The sequence below is a fragment of the Microtus oregoni genome, unplaced genomic scaffold, assembly GCF_018167655.1.
Source record: "Microtus oregoni isolate MIOR12 unplaced genomic scaffold, Mior012 000014F_ref0000157, whole genome shotgun sequence".
Taxonomy (NCBI): Eukaryota; Metazoa; Chordata; class Mammalia; order Rodentia; family Cricetidae; genus Microtus; species Microtus oregoni.
In genome coordinates, this window is record NW_024543073.1 from 16,056,308 (window position 1) to 16,076,236 (window position 19,929).

Genomic DNA, 19,929 nt, shown 5'->3' on the forward strand with positions numbered 1-19,929 from the left:
AAGCAGTATTTCCCCCACTCATGTCTGCCATCCATCTTTGTAAGACACAGTAACAGTCTCTGTGTTTGATAAGCCTCAGCAGGCACTTGTCACAACCGAAGACAAAGACATCATGTGTTGAATTGATCAAATCAAGTGCAGTATGACCAAGTGTACTGAGTCTCTTTATATACTGGGGAAACAACGATACCTAAAACAAAGGTAGAGAAAATGTTTTGGTAACTAGAAGCTTTCATTGTAAAAGGGTTTGCTGAATGGTTTTTATTACTATTCACCTGACTTCCAGTTCATTTGGAAGCAGCCCCGGTTTCAAAGAGCGAGTCCTCATTTCCTTCCTACTGCCAGCCTCCTCAAGTCATTCCTACTGATCCCACCATTCACTGAGTAAGCATCACCACGGACTGGGCATTTAAAGTCACCCGTTGCCCTTGAATCCGGTCCTCGTCGTGATACTTGTTGCACAAGCCTGGAGCTTGTGGGCTATGGAAAAACACAGGGGCTTCAGTTCTGTCGGGCAGCCCCAAGGACGCTGTGGTGGCCTCCTGTCTCCTGCCCTATCCCGTCTGTCTCCTTGATTGGCTCTCTCTAATTCTTGTCCTTATGTTCTTGTCTCTGCGGGTACAGCATGCTGGTGTTTTCCCAGAGTGATTAGATTTCCGCTCTCTGGATTGCTTTCCTGATCTCATTAAATCTTAGTTTTCTATCCAGTGATGACCGTCGGCTGTCTTTCATGATCTGCCACTTCCTCAGAATTCTCCGCAGCCTTATTTGATTTTTAAGTCATTTCCTGCATTTCATAGGAACTCCCTGGGGACAGGTGAGGAGCTGGAAAGTAGGATAATATCCTCAAGCCTTTATACTTTTTCCTTGAATTAGGTGACTGTATATTTTATATTAAAAAGTTACAAATTGGGGACCGAAGAGATGGCTCAGCAGTTAAGAGAGCTGATAGCTCTTTCAGAGGAACAGACTCAGTTCTGTTCCCAGCAGCTGCATGGTAGTTCTCGCCATTTTCTGCCCTTCATAAGCACTAGACACGCATGTGGCGTACATACATACGTGCAGACAAAATACTCATGCATATAAAAGAAAAATAAATACATCTAAAAACACATTTAAGTCATTAACGTAAGTTAATAATTGAATACTCCCACGCACACACAGCTGGACTCTACCTTCAATTTGCTTCAGCTCAACTAGACTGGATCTCAAAGATTAAAATGAACCCAACTTAGTTTTACATTTCCACTGTAAAAGACATAGCAGTGTGAATTATTCTTGACTTGCCCCCTGAAATGTAAATATGATTAGTTCTCATGGACTCTGTGTGAAAGTTAGGAAGGAGGGAACCTTTATTGTGCTGAAATCATGGTGACGAGGTCTATGTCAATTATTGGACAAGAAACCATATTTTAAGATAAATAAATAAAATGGGGTAAGAAAAAAACTTCAAGGACCAATGAAATGGTTCCATGGGTAAAGGCGCTTACTACCACACCCTGTTGACCTGGGTTTGATTCCCCTCCTCACCTCTTCCCAGGATCACATGTTATAAAGAGAAAACCAGCTCCAGCAAGTTTCCCTCTGATCACCACACATACACCATGACAATACATACCCAATAAATGAACGAGCGAATGAACGAATAAATGAATGAATGAATGCAATAAAAATGAAACCTTATTCATGTTTGCTTTGGTCTGTAAATAATCTGAACAAATATTGCCCCAAGGATGGCTGACATTTATGAGAAATGACTTGATCAATGATGCCCTTTACCCCCAGGGACACTTGCCATTTGCTGTGTTAAGTTTTCTTAGTTCCTAAAACAGTAGTTGATTCTTAAGAGTTGTATGAAACAGTATTAAGTCAAAGGAAAGCAGCAAAGCATTGCTATTTTGGTATTTTGTGACGTCAGCTGTTACGCTCAGGATTGATAGTCTAACCAAACAATCCAATATAGGAAATCCTGCAGTTTAATAAGGGAAAGTTTGGCTTCTATACATTACTTCTGCATACTTAACTTCACGCTCATAGCCTTGGAGTGATAGGATTCTGGAATTCATTGAGTCAAGAAACCAAGGGCAAGGGGTCAGAACTGAGGCTGAAGACTGGCCATTTGTTTTGGCCCTGAGTCATTTGCATCTGGATGTAGCACCCTTGTCATTTGAACCTTTGAACTGATGTGGGAGATTTACTGAAACAGAAGTTTGGAGCTTTTGGCATGATTTGCATTTGCTGAGCCAAGATCAAGAAACACATGTCCTAGATATTGAAAAAGAAAACTGTTTCCATACTTGTTTTGGTCTTGATTCAGATTTCCGTATTCCCTTCCTTGGGAAATAATATATGACATGTTGAAAAATGTTTAAGCCAAATGAGGTCTTGTTCACTGACAGCCAGCTTATTCGAAATCCTTTGAGATCATGGAGAGAGCCGAAAGTCTCACTTTGGATTTATTTTTTTTTTTAATTTTTTTTCACCTTGGAGTTAAACTTAAATGGAGGAATGAATGTGGACACTGGTTTATATAATTGCCAGGCCACTTGGTTGTCATGGCTTCAGTTAAGAACATTTGTATTTACAGGGGATCTGCTGGGCCAGGCACTTAGTGAGTGTGGGTGCCTGAACCCAGCACTTTATTGTAGTGGCCAATTAATAACTTCCTGTCTCTTGAAGCAAAACAAACAAACAAAACCAAAAAACAAACAAACAAAAAAACCATTTTTTTTCTCCTGTGCCTATTGAATTCTGAAAGGAGACAGCAAGGAACACACTATTATCTGAAGTCCTCAAATGCACCAGTCAGGCCCTTTTCACTAAATCCAGTGGGTTAAGAAAAGTAAGGTTTTATATTTTCATTAGTTCTTTGAGAGTTTTGTTCAATGTGTTTAGATCATATTCACCCCTTCATAACTCTCTCAGATCTATCCCTTTCCCCTGCCAATTAACATTGTGCCCTCTGTTTTGTTTTCTTAAACCCACTTTCTCCGATTTATGCTGCCCATATATGATGTGTAGTGTACCACTAAGTATGACCAACCAAGGGCCACACCCCTAAAGAGAACTGGCAACCTCTTTTCTAGCAGCTATCAATTGCAATAGCTTCTTAGCTAGCGGTAGGACTCCACACCTAACCTCCTTCCTATGCTGGCATTTTGTCCGGTTTAGGCTAAAGTAAAGGTTTCTAAACCATGGTGAAATGATGGATACAGTGTTCTCCTGTGATAGCCTGGAGTTTATTAACGAACATCTTTACATGACAACACACCCAGAGGCAGTAATCAGATGACTTCATAACTACTGTGACGTAAGCCCCAATCACTCAGATAGTGCCCAGTTTTGGAACCTGAGCGGGGTTCTGGGGCAAGGACTTACAGGGAGAAGTTTCTAGAGCAGAGGTCAGGGGGTGGCAGAGGGTACGTAGGGGACTCATAACGGAGAGTGTCCACCTTCCGAACTGCAAGTTTATCAATATTTTAATCAGAGCTGTGACCAAATTGTTGATATTATCCCTATGTAAAGTCAGTGATTCTCCAGTAACTGGTAACAGATGGGAGTGATGGGTCAGTGATGATTGCCACTTAACCCTTTTCTTCCTTTCTTTCTTTTTGACAAACCCAGATTGGGGAGCTCCTGAGCACCACCCATCCTGCCAACAAAGCCAGCCTCACCCTCTTCTGCCCCGAGGAGGGAGACTGGAAGAACTCCAACCTCGACAGACACAACCTCCAAGACTTCATTAACATTAAGCTCAACTCAGCTTCTATCTTGCCAGAGATGGAGGGGCTTTCTGAGTTTACAGAGTATCTCTCTGAGTCTGTGGAAGTCCCTTCTCCCTTCGATATCCTGGAGCCGCCGACCTCGGGCGGCTTTCTCAAGCTCTCCAAACCCTGCTGTTACATTTTTCCAGGGGGCCGGGGTGATTCGGCCCTGTTTGCAGTGAACGGATTCAATATGCTCATCAACGGAGGATCAGAAAGAAAATCTTGCTTCTGGAAGCTCATTCGGCACTTGGACCGTGTGGACTCCATCCTGCTCACTCACATTGGCGATGACAACTTGCCCGGCATCAACAGCATGCTGCAGCGGAAGATTGCGGAGCTGGAAGAGGAACGGTCACAGGGTTCCACCAGCAACAGTGACTGGATGAAAAACCTCATCTCCCCTGACTTGGGGGTTGTGTTTCTCAACGTACCTGAAAATCTGAAAAACCCAGAGCCCAACATCAAGATGAAGAGGAGCATAGAAGAAGCTTGCTTCACCCTCCAGTATCTGAACAAACTGTCCATGAAACCAGAGCCTCTCTTTAGAAGCATAGGCAATACCATTGAGCCTGTTATCCTATTCCAGAAAATGGGAGTGGGCAAACTTGAGATGTATGTGCTTAACCCTGTCAAGAGTAGCAAGGAAATGCAATATTTTATGCAACAGTGGACAGGCACCAACAAAGACAAGGCTGAACTAATCCTGCCCAATGGTCAAGAAGTAGATATCCCAATTTCCTACTTAACTTCAGTCTCATCTTTGATTGTGTGGCACCCTGCCAACCCCGCTGAGAAAATCATCCGAGTTCTGTTTCCTGGAAATAGCACCCAATACAACATCCTGGAAGGACTGGAAAAACTCAAACACCTAGACTTCCTAAAGCAGCCACTGGCTACCCAGAAAGATCTCACTGGCCAGGTGCCCACCCCCACAGTAAAACAAGTCAAATTGAAACAGAGGGCTGATAGCCGAGAAAACCTGAAGCCGGCTACAAAACCAGTTCCCAGTAAATCAGTGAGGAAGGAGTCCAAAGAAGAAGCTCCTGAAGTCACAAAAGCTAGCCAAGTGGAAAAAACACCCAAAGTTGAAAGCAAAGAGAAAGTAATAGTGAAAAAAGACAAGCCGGTAAAGCTAGAAGCCAAACCTTCCGTGACAGAAAAGGAGGTGCCCAGCAAAGAGGAGCAGTCCCCTGTGAAAGCCGAGGTGGCAGAGAAGCAAGCCACTGAGAGCAAACCTAAAGTCACCAAAGAGAAAGTGGTCAAAAAAGAAATAAAGGCAAAACCCGAAGAAAAGAAAGAGGAGAAGGAGAAGCCCAAGAAAGAAGTGGCTAAAAAGGAAGACAAGACTCCGATCAAGAAAGACGAGAAACTGAAAAAGGAAGAGGTGAAAAAGGAGGTCAAAAAAGAGATCAAAAAAGAAGAGAAAAAAGAGCCGAAGAAAGAGGTTAAGAAGGAGACGCCCCTAAAGGAAGCCAAGAAGGAAGTGAAGAAAGAGGAAAAGAAAGAAGTTAAAAAGGAAGAGAAGGAACCCAAAAAGGAAATCAAGAAGATTTCCAAAGACATAAAGAAATCCACGCCTGTGTCAGAAACAAAAAAACCAGCTGCATTAAAACCAAAAGTGGCGAAGAAGGAAGAGCCCAGCAAGAAGGAGCCTGCTGCTGCTAGCAAGCTCAAGGACAAAGGCAAAGTTAAAGTCATTAAGAAGGAAGGCAAGACCACAGAGGCGGCTGCCACGGCCGTTGGCACTGCGGCCACCACGGCTGCTGCGGTAGCAGCGGCCGGAATAGCGGCCAGTGGCCCTGCCAAAGACCTCGAAGCCGAGAGGTCCCTTATGTCCTCCCCTGAGGATCTGACCAAGGACTTTGAGGAGCTAAAGGCTGAGGAGATTGACTTGGCGAAGGATATCAAGCCTCAGCTAGAGCTCATTGAAGACGAAGAGAAACTGAAGGAGACGGAGCCGGTGGAAGCCTACGTCATCCAGAAAGAGACCGAAGTCATCAAAGGCTCTGCTGAGTCACCTGATGAGGGGATCACTACCACCGAAGGGGAGGGAGAGTGTGAGCAAACCCCCGAGGAGCTGGAGCCAGTTGAGAAGCAGGGAGTGGAGGACATTGAGAAATTTGAAGATGAAGGAGCTGGTTTTGAAGAATCCTCAGAGACCGGAGACTATGAAGAGAAGGCAGAGACTGAGGAGGCTGAGGAGCCAGAAGAGGATGGGGACGGCAATGTGAGTGGGAGCACCTCAAAGCACAGCCCCACAGAAGACGATGAAAGCGCCAAAGCTGAGGCGGACGCGCACATCAAGGAGAAGAGGGAGTCGGTGACCAGCGGTGATGATCGCGCAGAGGAAGACATGGATGAGGCGCTTGAGAAAGGAGAAGCCGAGCAGTCTGAGGAGGAGGGTGAAGAGGAGGACAAAGCAGAGGATGCCAGGGAGGACGATTATGAGCCTGAAAAAAGGGAGGCTGAAGATTATGTGATGGCCGTGGTTGACAAAGCTGCAGAGGCCGGTGTTGCTGAGGAACAGTATGGATTCCTGAGCACGCCAACCAAGCAACCCGGAGCCCAGTCTCCTGGCCGAGAACCTGCCTCTTCAATTCATGACGAGACGCTCCCTGGAGGCTCCGAGAGCGAGGCCACCGCTTCTGATGAGGAGAATCGGGAAGACCAGCCCGAGGAATTCACTGCCACCTCTGGGTATACTCAGTCCACCATTGAGATATCTAGTGAGCCTACTCCAATGGATGAGATGTCTACTCCTCGCGACGTGATGAGTGATGAGACCAACAACGAGGAGACCGAGTCCCCATCTCAGGAGTTCGTAAACATTACCAAATATGAGTCTTCGCTGTATTCTCAGGAGTACTCCAAACCCGTTGTTGCATCCTTCAATGGACTGTCAGAAGGGTCCAAAACAGATGCCACTGATGGCAAGGATTACAACGCTTCCGCCTCCACCATATCTCCACCTTCCTCCATGGAAGAAGACAAATTCAGCAAGTCCGCTCTGCGTGATGCTTACTGCTCAGAAGAGAAAGACGTGAAAGCCAGTGCCGTGCTGGACATCAAAGATGTTTCCGATGAGAGACTTAGCCCAACCAAGAGTCCATCCCTGAGTCCTTCTCCGCCATCACCCATAGAGAAGACTCCCCTGGGTGAACGTAGCGTGAATTTCTCTCTGACACCCAATGAGATTAAAGTCTCCGCAGAAGCTGAAGTGACATCAGTGTCTCCTGGAGTGACCCAAGCAGTAGTCGAAGAACACTGTGCCAGTCCTGAGGAGAAGACCTTGGAAGTAGCCTCACCATCTCAGTCTGTGACCGGCAGTGCAGGCCACACACCTTACTACCAATCTCCCACTGATGAGAAGGCCAGCCACCTACCTCCCGAAGCCACTGAGAAGCCACAGGCAGTTCCAGTGAGTTTTGAATTCAGCGAGGCCAAAGATGAGAATGAGAGAGCTTCTGTAAGCCCCATGGATGAGCCTGTGCCTGACTCGGCGTCTCCTATTGAGAAAGTTCTGTCTCCTCTACGTAGCCCTCCTCTTATTGGATCTGAGTCTGCATATGAAGACTTTCTCAATGTTGATGGCAAGGCTCCTGGCAGAGGTACTGAAAGCCCCTTTGAAGGAGAGAATGGAAAGCAAGACTTCCCAGGCAAAGAAAGCCCAGTGTCTGACGTGACTTCCTCTGGTCTTTACCAAGACAAACAGGAAGAGAAAACCACAGGCTTCATACCGATAAAGGAAGACTTCGGTCCAGAAAAGAAAACCAGTGATGTTGAAATCATGGGTTCTCAATCAGCTCTGGCTTTGGATGAAAGGAAATTGGGAGGAGATGTTTCTCCAACACAAATAGATGTCAGTCAGTTTGGTTCTTTCAAAGAAGACACCAAGATGTCCATCTCAGAAGGCACTGTATCAGACAAATCAGCCACTCCCGTGGATGAGGGCGTGGCAGAAGACACTTACTCTCACATGGAGGGTGTGGCCTCGGTCTCTACTGCCTCTGTGGCCACCAGCTCATTCCCAGAGCCAACCACAGATGACGTGTCTCCTTCTCTCCACGCTGAAGTGGGCTCCCCGCATTCCACAGAAGTAGACGACTCCCTGTCAGTATCTGTTGTGCAAACACCTACCACTTTCCAGGAAACGGAAATGTCTCCGTCTAAAGAAGAGTGCCCAAGACCGATGTCGATTTCTCCTCCAGACTTCTCCCCTAAGACCGCCAAGTCCAGGACCCCAGTTCAAGATCACCGATCTGAACAGTCTTCGATGTCTATTGAGTTTGGCCAGGAATCGCCGGAGCACTCCCTTGCTATGGACTTTAGTAGGCAGTCTCCAGATCACCCTGCTGCGGGTGCGAGTATGCTTCATATCACTGAAAATGGGCCGACGGAAGTGGACTATAGTCCTTCTGACATCCAGGACTCCAGCTTGTCCCACAAGATCCCACCGACGGAGGAGCCGTCCTACACCCAAGATAATGATCTGTCTGAGCTCATCTCTGTATCTCAGGTGGAGGCTTCCCCATCCACCTCGTCTGCTCACACCCCTTCTCAGATAGCCTCTCCTCTTCAGGAAGACACTCTTTCTGATGTTGTCCCTCCCAGAGATATGGCCTTATATGCCTCACTCACCTCCGAGAAAGTGCAAAGTCTAGAAGGAGAGAAGCTCTCTCCCAAGTCCGATATTTCTCCACTCACCCCCCGGGAGTCCTCACCTTTGTATTCACCTGGCTTTTCCGATTCCACTTCTGCCGCCGCAGAGAATGCAGCAGGCCGCCAAACCGCCTCCCCACCCATGGATGCTGCCTCTGCAGAGCCCTATGGCTTCCGTGCCTCAATGCTGTTTGATACAATGCAGCATCATCTGGCCTTGGATAGAGACTTGAGCACATCTAGCGTGGAGAAGGACAGCGGAGGGAAGACACCCGGCGACTTCAACTATGCCTATCAAAAGCCCGAGGAAACCAGCAGATCCCCAGATGAAGAAGATTATGACTATGAATCGTATGAGAAAACCTCCCAGACCCCTGATGTGGGTAGCTACTACTATGAGAAGACAGAGAGAACCGTGAAATCCCCATGTGACAGTGGATACTCCTATGAGACCACTGAGAAGACCACCAAGCCCTCAGAAGATGGTGGCTACGCCTGTGAAATTACTGAGAAAACCACGAGGACCCCTGAAGAGGGTGGGTATTCGTATGAGATCAGCGAGAAGACAACACGGACCCCTGAAGTGAGTGGCTACACCTATGAAAAGACGGAGAGATCTAGAAGGCTCCTAGATGACATTAGTAATGGCTATGACGACTCTGAGGATGGTGGCCATACACTTGGAGACTGTAGCTACTCCTATGAAACCACTGAGAAAATCAGCAGCTTTCCTGGGTCGGAAAGCTATTCCTATGAGACGTCTATGAAAACAACACGGAGTCCAGATACCTCCACATACTGTTACGAGACCATGGAGAAAATCACCAAAACCCCACAGGCATCCTCATACTCCTACGAGACTTCAGACCGATGCTATTCCACAGAAAAGAAGTCCCCCTCAGAGGCGCGCCAGGATGTCGATTTATGCCTCGTGACCTCCTGTGAGTACAAGCATCCCAAGACGGAGCTCTCACCTTCCTTCATTAATCCAAATCCTCTCGAGTGGTTTGCCAGCGAAGAGTCCTCTGAAGATCCTGAGAAGCCCCTCACTCAGTCCGGAGGAGCCCCTCCACCATCAGGAGGAAAGCAACAGAGCCGGCAATGCGACGAAACTCCACCCACCTCCGTCAGTGAGTCAGCCCCATCCCAGACCGACTCTGATGTTCCCCCAGAGACGGAAGAGTGCCCCTCCATCACAGCTGATGCCAACATTGACTCTGAAGATGAGTCAGAAACCATCCCCACCGACAAAACGGTCACATACAAACACATGGACCCACCTCCAGCCCCCATGCAAGACCGAAGCCCTTCTCCTCGCCACCCTGATGTGTCCATGGTGGACCCAGAGGCCTTGGCCATTGAACAGAACCTAGGCAAAGCTCTGAAGAAGGACCTAAAAGAGAAGACGAAAACCAAGAAGCCAGGCACGAAAACCAAGTCTTCTTCTCCCGTGAAGAAGGCTGATGGGAAGTCCAAGCCCTTGGCAGCATCCCCCAAACCAGGAGCTTTGAAGGAATCCTCTGACAAGGTGTCCAGAGTGGCTTCTCCCAAGAAGAAAGAATCAGTGGAAAAGGCTACGAAGACCACCACCACCCCCGAGGTCAAAGCCACTCGTGGGGAAGAGAAAGACAAGGAGACTAAGAATGCTGCAAACGCCTCCGCATCCAAGTCAGCGAAGACCGCAACAGCAGGTACGTGGGCGTGTCCCTTTACAGACCACGGCTGCCTTAACACTTGAAACCAGTCTGCTTCTCTGTTTGGTGTTTTGCTGGGGGGACCAGGGAGCAGGGATTGATGTTTCACCTTCCCTCTGCCTTCCTCTTCTGCCTAAAGGCACATACATCTCTTGGCCCACTGTGGCTCCCAGGCTTAGAGAAAGCAGAGTATACAGACCATTGCTGCTGGGATCCATCAGGTGGGATTGCTGGGTTGGTATCGTTCTGCCCACAGCTTCAGGCCTGTTGCAAACCTTCAGAAGTAAGGATATATGTCTCAGACTGTTCAGGGAGACTTCAGGCACACTGGCCCTAAAATCACACTGAGGTAATAAGCCAGGATCTCCCAAAGGCCTATAGCAAATCAGAGGTTTCCCAGCAAACTTGGAATGTTCAGTCTAGACAAAATATTTATTTCTTATGAAACATTTTTAAGTGTAAAATTGTAAAAATCTACACCTTTTTTTTTAAAAAAAAAAAGTCATAATTTGGGCAGTCTGTGCCCACTGAAAACATCTGCTGTGTTTTCTTAGCTGCTCACGAACTGTGTAATTCCAGTTGACCGATAGTGTCCAGTGCAGACAGGAGGACACATTAAAGGCTGTTTCTTCTTCTGTTACGGTCTCACTAATAGTACTTTTTCAGACTCAACAGGAGCTAAGTAGAGATATCTGAGGGCTCCCGATTGCCACTGATACACAGCCTTCTCCATTTCTTAGCGGTGACTTGAGGCTTCCATGCCTTAGCACACTAGCTGGTTTTAATCTTGTGATCCTACAGCCTCAACCTCTTGTTCTGGGATCGCAGGAGTGCCCCACCAGAAGTTGTGTGAGCAGGCTTTTGACAGAATGACTGCTTGGCAGCATGGTTAACATCTATAGTAATACACTTGGTTTCCTTTACCTAATTACCCAGAGATCTTCATTCACAAAACAGTATGCATTTATCCGAATGTGTAAAACAAAAACTTACTTTACGCATTTCCTTAATATATGAGGGAAAAAAATTAAGAGAACAGCTTCTGGGGCTTTGACTTTAGGACATATTAATAACAGCCGTGGGCTTTTATTTTATGTTGACATCAGGTTTTGTCAGGCTTGGCATTTATATGAGTCACGTAGAAAACAAACTGAATTTGCTCATGATCAGATTAAACATTAAACCACCAGGTAATCAACTCCCTGTTTTAGAAGAGTTGACAACTGTCTTATACTTAGGAGAAAGCATGGAATTCATCTAAACAGGATCTAAATACGTGTAAAAGAAAAAAAAAAACAGCTGAAATTTGCCAAAACGCTAGCTCATGCAGGTGATGAATTGTTTTGTCTTTTGATGTTTAAAGAGGTAAAGACGGTGCAGTTGAGATAGCTTGGTGGGTAAAAGCACTTGCCAAACAAGCCCGATGACCCGAGTTCAAACTCTGGGTGCCCGTGGGGAGCATTGTCCCCTGTGATCCCCACGTGTATTCTGACATGCGTGTACCCCGCACTCATTCACACTCAGATTTCTAAAATGAATCCTAAGTTGATTTTAAAAGCAAACCTGGGTGGACAGGTGTTAGCTTTGATGGTTGGGGTATTTGTGTGAAGCACTCGCTGTGTGATGATAAAGGTTTTCACAGTCAAGGGAAAATTGTAGATGTTGTTGGCTGCTGATTCATTATGTAATAGAAGACGACTCTGAGCACGTGGTCCTCCCCTTGCCACTGCCCAGGTTCTGTGGTTGTAGGTGTGTGCTACCACAGCTGGCGTGTAAGGCAGACTTTCTTAGGGGGTCCTCAGATGGATATGTTGAGGGTTTTCAGTGCAGAGTCTCTCTGTCTGTCTGTCTGTCTGCCTGCCCCCCCCCCCCCCACACACACACGGTCTTCCAACCTGTTTATAAAATGAGTTCACTTATCTGAATATGAGTCTGGACCATTCTCACCATCTCCCACCCGATCCCCTCATCCCCGCAAAGTAGAATGGGATAGTTGATGGGATTCACTAGTTGTTATGACTTTGGGATGGCAGTTTTTAAACTTCTCACGGAGGAAGGAAAGAATCACCATACAGAATCTAGCCGTTTGAAATGGCTTCGCCACCGCGTCCTCTAAGCCCCTATCGTTTGAACGAGCTGGTGAGAGCAGGTAGCGCTGTCCAGGCCCTGTAACCGTTAGCCCAGACTCTAATGAGGCCTGTGTCACCGAGAATCTGAGATGACTCTGATTATGTGGCAGAGAGCAGCACGGCCAACCCAGGCTGTTCCTTCCTTCTACCAGTGTCTTCAGAACCAAACGGGGGTGCCCAGACACTTTGGGGGCTCATCCAAACTTTGGCTTTCCCCAGCTCTTTCTGATTTAGGCTGGGAATTTTGACTGTCAGGTGTTTCCCTAGATTGACCTGGCCTGGCTGGTTAGCTAAAGCCTAGTCTTTCTGGACCCTCTTTTGCCAATGGCCTGTATCCAGCCCTGTCTAGGGAGAGACATTTCCATTGTCTAAGAACAGTGGGCTAGCTCATCACTTACTGGGTAAGCTTGGGGTGCAAAGGATCATATGGGGTTAAGGTCTAAACTACTTCCTGTTAGGGAATCCCAGTGAACTGTGGGTAAATTACTTTTAAGAGACCCTAAAAAGGATTATTAAGGTCACTAAACTATGGTTTGCTAAATATGAATGGTTCCTTTGGATTTTTAAAATGTTTATTAATTAATGCTTCTTAAAGTCTTTGCCTTTTGCCCAAAAAATTTTTATACAACCCTGGGTATCCAGGCATATAAATCGGTATGCAAATCAAATATTTACTAATACGAATCCATCTAGCCATCAAACATTCTAGCACAAGCCAATCAAGACTCACTTGATACATGCTGAGGCGATGGTAGGAAACTATGAAAAGTCTGTCTTTCCATAGCTAAACTGTTATATTTCTATACGAGCAGTGTGTTTCATTACCATTACCACCACACCATGCACAGTGGGCAACACTTTGTTCCAGAACCAAGGCTGCAGGTTAAGTTGTGTGGAAAAAATTGTTATTGATACATCCATGTCTGGTTGTTCAATCCATGTGGCATCAGAACCCATGGTTTAAGCCACCGTCTTATAGAGATTTTCAAATTAAAATGCACATTCATAGATCCTTGGGTGGAGAGTGCTACTATCTAGTTCCTTCTTCTGAAAAACCCCGAAACTCTTTTTACTTCCTAATGGGTTGTCTGTAAAAGGGAAGCCATCTCATCCTCAATTTTTCTTATGGAGATGATAAACAACTATGGTACATTTTGTCAAATCCCTATGGGAATACTCCCAGCCTTTCCATGTCCCAGAGGACCCAGCTGGGGACAAGTGGATGTATTTGGTGTCTTCACACTGCTATGACCCTTGCTTTGTCTTTGTTACCAAAGGCCCGGGAACCACTAAGACGGCCAAGTCATCCACCGTGCCTCCAGGCCTTCCCGTGTATCTGGACCTGTGCTATATCCCCAACCACAGCAACAGTAAGAATGTTGACGTGGAATTTTTCAAGAGAGTGAGGTCATCTTACTACGTGGTGAGTGGGAACGACCCTGCCGCCGAGGAGCCCAGCCGGGCTGTCCTGGATGCCTTGTTGGAAGGGAAGGCTCAGTGGGGAAGCAACATGCAGGTAAGAGCACAAGGCTCCCAATCTGAGCTGCGTTTGAACTAGGTCTAGAGGCAAAGAGATGAAAGCGTGTTTGAATGGGCATCGTTGTGATTGTGGGTCCACGCATGAGCCTTCTAAGTGTCACCTGTGAAATGTACTTACTGCACAGACTGTATGTCAGTTTGACATACAGAAGATAGCCCGAAGTAGAATTCTTTGTTTGTTTTATTGAGACCGGGTTTTTCTTTGTAATACCTCTAGCTGTCCTGGAACTCACTTTATACACCAGGCTGGCCTTGAACTCACAGAGATTCGCCAGCCTCTGCCTCCTGAATGCTGGGATTAAAGGTGTGTGCTACCACGCCAGACCCACAGTAAATTTGAGAGACCCACTAGCAGCGGCAGTGGAAGAGAACCACCTCACCTAAGACAGAGCTCAGGCGTCTGTAAGGTGACCTGAGAAGAACTGGTTCCTCCTCCAGCACGTTGAGTGTTGTGCGTGTGAATCGGAGTTGTCCCGTGGCTGTGGAATTGCTGCTAAGGAATTGTTTTTACTTATTGGTGTTTCACCAGTAGACTAACTGGGAGCAAGGTCATTAGGCCAGGGACATGGGGAGCCAGTCTCCAGGTGGAGTTCCAGAGTGGTGCCATTGTTTCTTCAACTCCAGACCCTCAGGTCTGGCCGTGAAGCATCCATCCACTCTGTGTTTCTATTGGGCTGTGATTACTGGTTATCTGATTTGTGTTTCTTTGCATATAATCACCTAGCAACCTGTATTCGCATCTTAGATAAGATTAATTGATAATATTCCCATAGTATTCACATGAGAAGCACCAACCAATCAGCACCCTACTCTTATATCGCACGGTCTTTGTTTTCAGGCCAACGGGTGGGCTTCTGAGAGTTGGAGCTGCAATAACTAAAACTTCTTGTGTTGAATGTGGAGTATAGTCTATACAATATTCCCCCCATGTTAAGGGAAATATGAGAAGCTGTACCTAATCCAAACACTTCTTAGTACTACAGCATTGAAAAAAATCAGCAGTGACCTTTATTCCCAGCACTTGGGAGGCAGAGGCAGGGGGATCTCCTTGAATGTGAGACCAGCCTTGTCTACAGAGCGAGTTCCAGGACAGCCAGGGCTACACAGAGAAACCCTGTCTTGGAAAACAAAGACAAAAGAAGGAAGGAAGGAAGGAAGGAAGGAAGGAAGGAAGGAAGGGAGACCAACAGTGAAATTGGGTCGAGTGAACCGACAAGTCTCTATCTAACTGATTGCGATTCTCCCTTCCATCCCCTCTCCTCAATGAAGCAAACCTTTTGATTTTTACAGTTGAAGACTTCATTTGTGTTTTGTTTTGTTTTTCTGGGAAAACAGCATTTTTCTTTTGTCCCCTTCTTCAATGACCCAACTACCACCTTGCTCTTGGTTTTACTTCTGGCATCTCTCTATGACCTTTAAATGTATCCTTTTCTCCCCCTCCGCAGGTGACGCTGATCCCAACACACGACTCAGAGGTGATGAGGGAATGGTACCAGGAGACCCACGAGAAGCAGCAAGACCTCAATATCATGGTTTTAGCAAGCAGCAGTACAGTGGTCATGCAGGACGAGTCCTTCCCTGCATGCAAGATAGAACTGTAGAAACCGCAGCCGGCCACACCACAGGATGTGAACTTTGTTTCCAGAAATTCTTGAATTTGAAACTACCTTTTCTAAAACGTCCATTCATCTAATTAAGTCACTGAACTTGAATTAAGTCACCTGCCAAACGCTATACTGTGTCACGGTGATGCCAGTCACTAATACTTCTCAATTTTTGCTGATCGCTAAGGGAAGTAACCATATTCCCACAATAGGATTCAAGTTACTGCAAAATTACCTACCCCCGTTCATCTCTGCTGAACATTTGGAAGCCACGCATTCGTGCACCCAACTGACTTCTGCTAGGTATTGGCATTTGTCTTAGAGAGAGAAAGAGAGGGAAAGAGAGGCAGAGGGAGGGGAGGGAGAGAGGGGGGAGCGAGGGACATAGAGAATGCAGGAGAGAGAGAATGAGAGAGAAAGAATGAGAAAGAAAAAGGATGCAAGAGAAGGAGATGTCACGGTGGAGAGTTCTGATGTGATGCCCAGGGAGAAAGAGTGGGCAGGATGGGGTATTCAGAAGACACCAGCAACTAGGTCTGCATTTTCTCTGACAGCAGCTATGGCGTGGTCTACACTGGCGAAGTTTTCATGTTCATCAGAGTCATCAGAAAGAGTCTTAATCTCCTAGAGCACGTTTCTAAGGAACAAAAAAGAACGGAGCCTGTTATGAGGGCATGAGATTTTTCACGCCTTAATCAAATGCCTTTACTCTAAAGGCTGCCCACGGCATCATGTAGCAAATGTAGCCTGGACGTGCGAGTGGCTTGAGCCCCATTCAGAACTCTCAGACTTTCCCAACACTATGAGTAGGTCTATCTAAGGCATGCTCCCAGCATTTGTCCACCCACTTAGTCCACACCAAGTCAACCTGCATGCAGCAACACCCAAGTCCACCCCGGTTATTAACTGAAGCAAATACCAAAGCAGTTGGGAGTACATACGGGAGACATTTTGCCTTAGGAACTGACTTGAATGTACAGACTCCTGACGCACTTATTTTTTAACGTGAGACAGCAAGTTTTTAAAACGCCCACGTAGGATTGTAGATACTCTGGGTAAAGGAGCGTGTGGGGAGGGAAGGTACTAGAAGCTCATCTGATTGGTCCAACAGTTTAGTGCTGAGTCATGCTTGTTGAAAGCCACCAGTTCTGATGCACCCTGTTGTCCCTCAGCAAAGCGCCTGGCATTTCCCCTGGCTTCTTTAACTGCTTCAAGTTCAAGATGGAAATGGCTTCTGTGATCAAAGCTGGGCGCGCAGTGAATCTTACGGTGGAAGAGGTTCCCAGCAAGTGTACAGTATTTGCCTCTCTTTGTCTTGCATTGGCCATTTTAATTTGCCATTAATTTCAACACAATTATGGGAACACGTGTACAGAAGATTTTTTTTAAGATACCTGAGATGTCTTCATAAATGAACTTTTTAATGTTTTCATTTGCAGGAAAATGCAAAGAAAAATTTCAAGTGATGGTCTTTTTTTTATTTTAAATGTTTTATAAGACAAAAATTGAAGTTTTTTTTTTTTTGAGGTTCTGGCAAGATTTGAAGTCTGATATTGAAGTCATAATATTTATTAAAAACCTCTAACTACCAGAAATGGTGATACCTCCCAGCCTTTGACTCTCGTATCATGAAAGTCTGAGTCTGTTCTGTTTGAGAGTGGGTGGATGGCAGGGTAGGCTGTTGGTTAGGGCCTTAAGTTCATCACCCAGTGCTGTCCCACCTACTCCTTTTGAGACTGTCCACCATGAGGTTAAAAGAGCCAAGTTCAGAAGAACCCTAGCACCGATTCGCTTGGGGCTTTCTTTTCTGGAAAACATTCAATGAAAGAAACAATGGATTGAAAACAAATGAATTCCCAAGTCCTAAGTGCACCACGTAGAGTTCAGACACGAGACACGATGTCCGTCGTTGTCATCACTGAGGCGCGAACCTGTGAAGCCAGATCCTGATTAGAACTGATGCGGTCTCAAGTGGCAGATCCGCGTGCCAGGGTTCCGAGGTGGCACGCTTCTCAGTGACAGCTGCGCTGTGCCCTGTCACACGACATTTCCTGCAGACTCTCAAGATCTACGGAGTAGTGAACAATGACCTCATTTTATTTTCTATGTTAGTTATTTATTTCAGAATTTACATTTTAGTTTATTTTCGTCTGTGAAGTATATGTTTCGCACTGCTACGACTCTGAGGGTTTAAACAATGCTTCTCCGGGGTCCCCTCACTGAGGACCCGTGCAGTCTACTTAATGCTGTGAATCACATTTTCCAAATGTTTAATTTTTTAAAGAAAATTAATATTCTATTTTTGTTAGGTGTCTCTAGGAATGCAGTTTTTATTTATTTCTTTCGGACCCATAGAAGTAACACATTAAAGGTACAGAACTGTCATATATGATGGAAAAGTCATTGTGATGAAAACAGACTTCATTGACTATAAACTCATTTGCTTCACACTTCATGAAACAAGCGGAATACATGCAAATTAGATAATTAATGGTACCTCTTGGGTTGGTCCGCATAACACGCGAGAAAAGAAGCAGCGTCTTAGTCTTCTTGCCGAATCCAGACCTCTGACTTTTCTTTCATAGAGATGGAGTTACTTTCCTGTTTCCCGAGTTAAACTTATTTAGCCTACATATTATTTGGTTTTAAAAATATAAATATCCAAGAAGAGCCATAGCCAGCCTTCAGTTATAACCACTCTCCCCCACACTTGTTATTTCTACAGAATTTAACGGGGACAATACTTTTCAAAACTGTCACCGATCCACTGACTTCGATTTCCTACACAATCTCGCAGCACCCTCCTGCACCCCCCGTTCTCAGTGATGACCGTGGAGCCGAGGACACGAGGGTGAACTACATTTGCGTACAGGTGACTCCTGATGTCCCAGGCACCTCTCCTACCTGTGTGGCTAATCTGACTTTACTAGTTCCATACATACACAATTAGTTTAGAAGTAGCCATCACAATGGACCATGTACATTTGTGGTGAGAGCTAAGAACCGACACAGACTTTTAGAAGATTTGTGCATATGATTCTTAATCCGATTGTATAGATTGAATATTTGAGGGGAAGGGATTTCCACCCTCTTTAAATGACGGGATTCTATTGAGCTAGCGCTCCTGATCATGACCTTTTCGGTAGTGTTTGTAAACAAAATTCCACAGCGACTAAATCTTAGAGATAATCCTCCATTTCAATTTTAACCAATTCTGTCCTCTTTTTCCAAACCCCAACCCCCATGCATGCTTTCTCAGTCTTGTGGTGGGACTGGATACAGTGACCGACCCCTCACCCCAAACACCATTTTCCATGGAATTCAAAAGAAAAAAAAAGTTTTTTTTCTTAACGTTACATATCTTAGTGAATGGTTTCCCCCAGTGTCTATGGATGTTTTAAGTGTTTCCAATAGATTATGAAATTTAGGAGCCTTCTAATACTTATTTTATAAATTTAATTATTTGCTAATGGAAATTTTACCACCTTCCATTTCTGTTACCAATCTCAGCTCCTGGCAGCAGCGCTACAATTCTGGAGTTGCTTTTCTTGCCTCTTCTGTCTCGTGTCACAAGAGGCTCCTGCTCGGCAATGGTACTTGTAAGTTAGGATAAAGACTTCTCTTTCTGTTTTCCTTTTGTACTTCAGATTTAGGAGAAAAAGATTCTGTTTTCGTGCGAAAGGAACTGTGAGCTTTTCTCATTTAACCGGCTGAACACCACATCCAAAGCAGCCTAGGGATGAGCGCCGCTTTGATAGCAATTAGGTTTTCTTCACCTGGTGTGCAAATGATCCACTATTTCAAAACAAAACAAAAAAACTGTGACTTTATGAATTCATTTCAAAGGCAGCATCAAAAACTGAAAAGGAAGGAAAACGACAACAGCTAAGAACTGGCTTCTCCGCGCGCATCCGTGGAGCTCCTGACCCGGGAGCCCTGAGGAAGTGACTGCTCAGCTGCCCTCACCCCAGCGACTTTGGAGTCTTGCTTTCTGGCACCGCAGGCAGCGCGCAGTCCTGAGTCCCCCGCTGTGGAGAAGCAGCTCGCTCCTCTCTCTTGTTCTGAATGGTGTTTGTGTCGGTCTGCAGCTGTGTATGGTATTATGTCTTCTAATCCTGCATCATTCCATCCTATCCAGTCATATCTAATGTAGAAAATTAGTTTCCAGTGAAAGTAATATGTAGTGCTTTTATGATATTTGTGTGCAATATCCCCTCTTCCACTGAGGATATTTGATGTAAAGGAAAAAAAAATAAAAAAAACAGAAACTCTGTTCCACAATAAAATACAAAGTGGCAAAAGTTCACTTGTGTGCTGAGACGTCTTTGGCTTCCATAGCACCATGATCGGGCATTTCATGGTGGGCTCCCTGTCTATGGTCCCTAGCTCCTCAGGGGAGGGCTTTGTGCCCACAAGGAAGAGGCTTCTGAATATGAATTTTGTAATCGAGTGGGCATTTGACGACAAGTGAAGCCCAGCCTGGGAAACATGCACCCCAGCAGTGCCCAGCACACTGGAGCACAGTACATAGTGGATA

General features: G+C 45.8%; 1 protein-coding gene across 1 annotated transcript in view; it reads left to right on the forward strand.

Annotated features, from left to right (window-relative positions):
• Map1b (microtubule associated protein 1B) overlaps positions 1-19,696 on the forward strand; it is a 96,256-nt gene extending 76,560 nt beyond the window's left edge. Inside the window, exons 5-7 of the mRNA XM_041663398.1 lie at positions 3,625-10,117; positions 13,527-13,765; positions 15,234-19,696. Coding sequence (XP_041519332.1) covers positions 3,625-10,117; positions 13,527-13,765; positions 15,234-15,389 — 6,888 coding nt within the window. The 3' untranslated portion in view covers positions 15,390-19,696. The remainder of the gene's footprint in view (positions 1-3,624; positions 10,118-13,526; positions 13,766-15,233) is intronic.
• Positions 19,697-19,929: the final 233 nt, after the last annotated feature.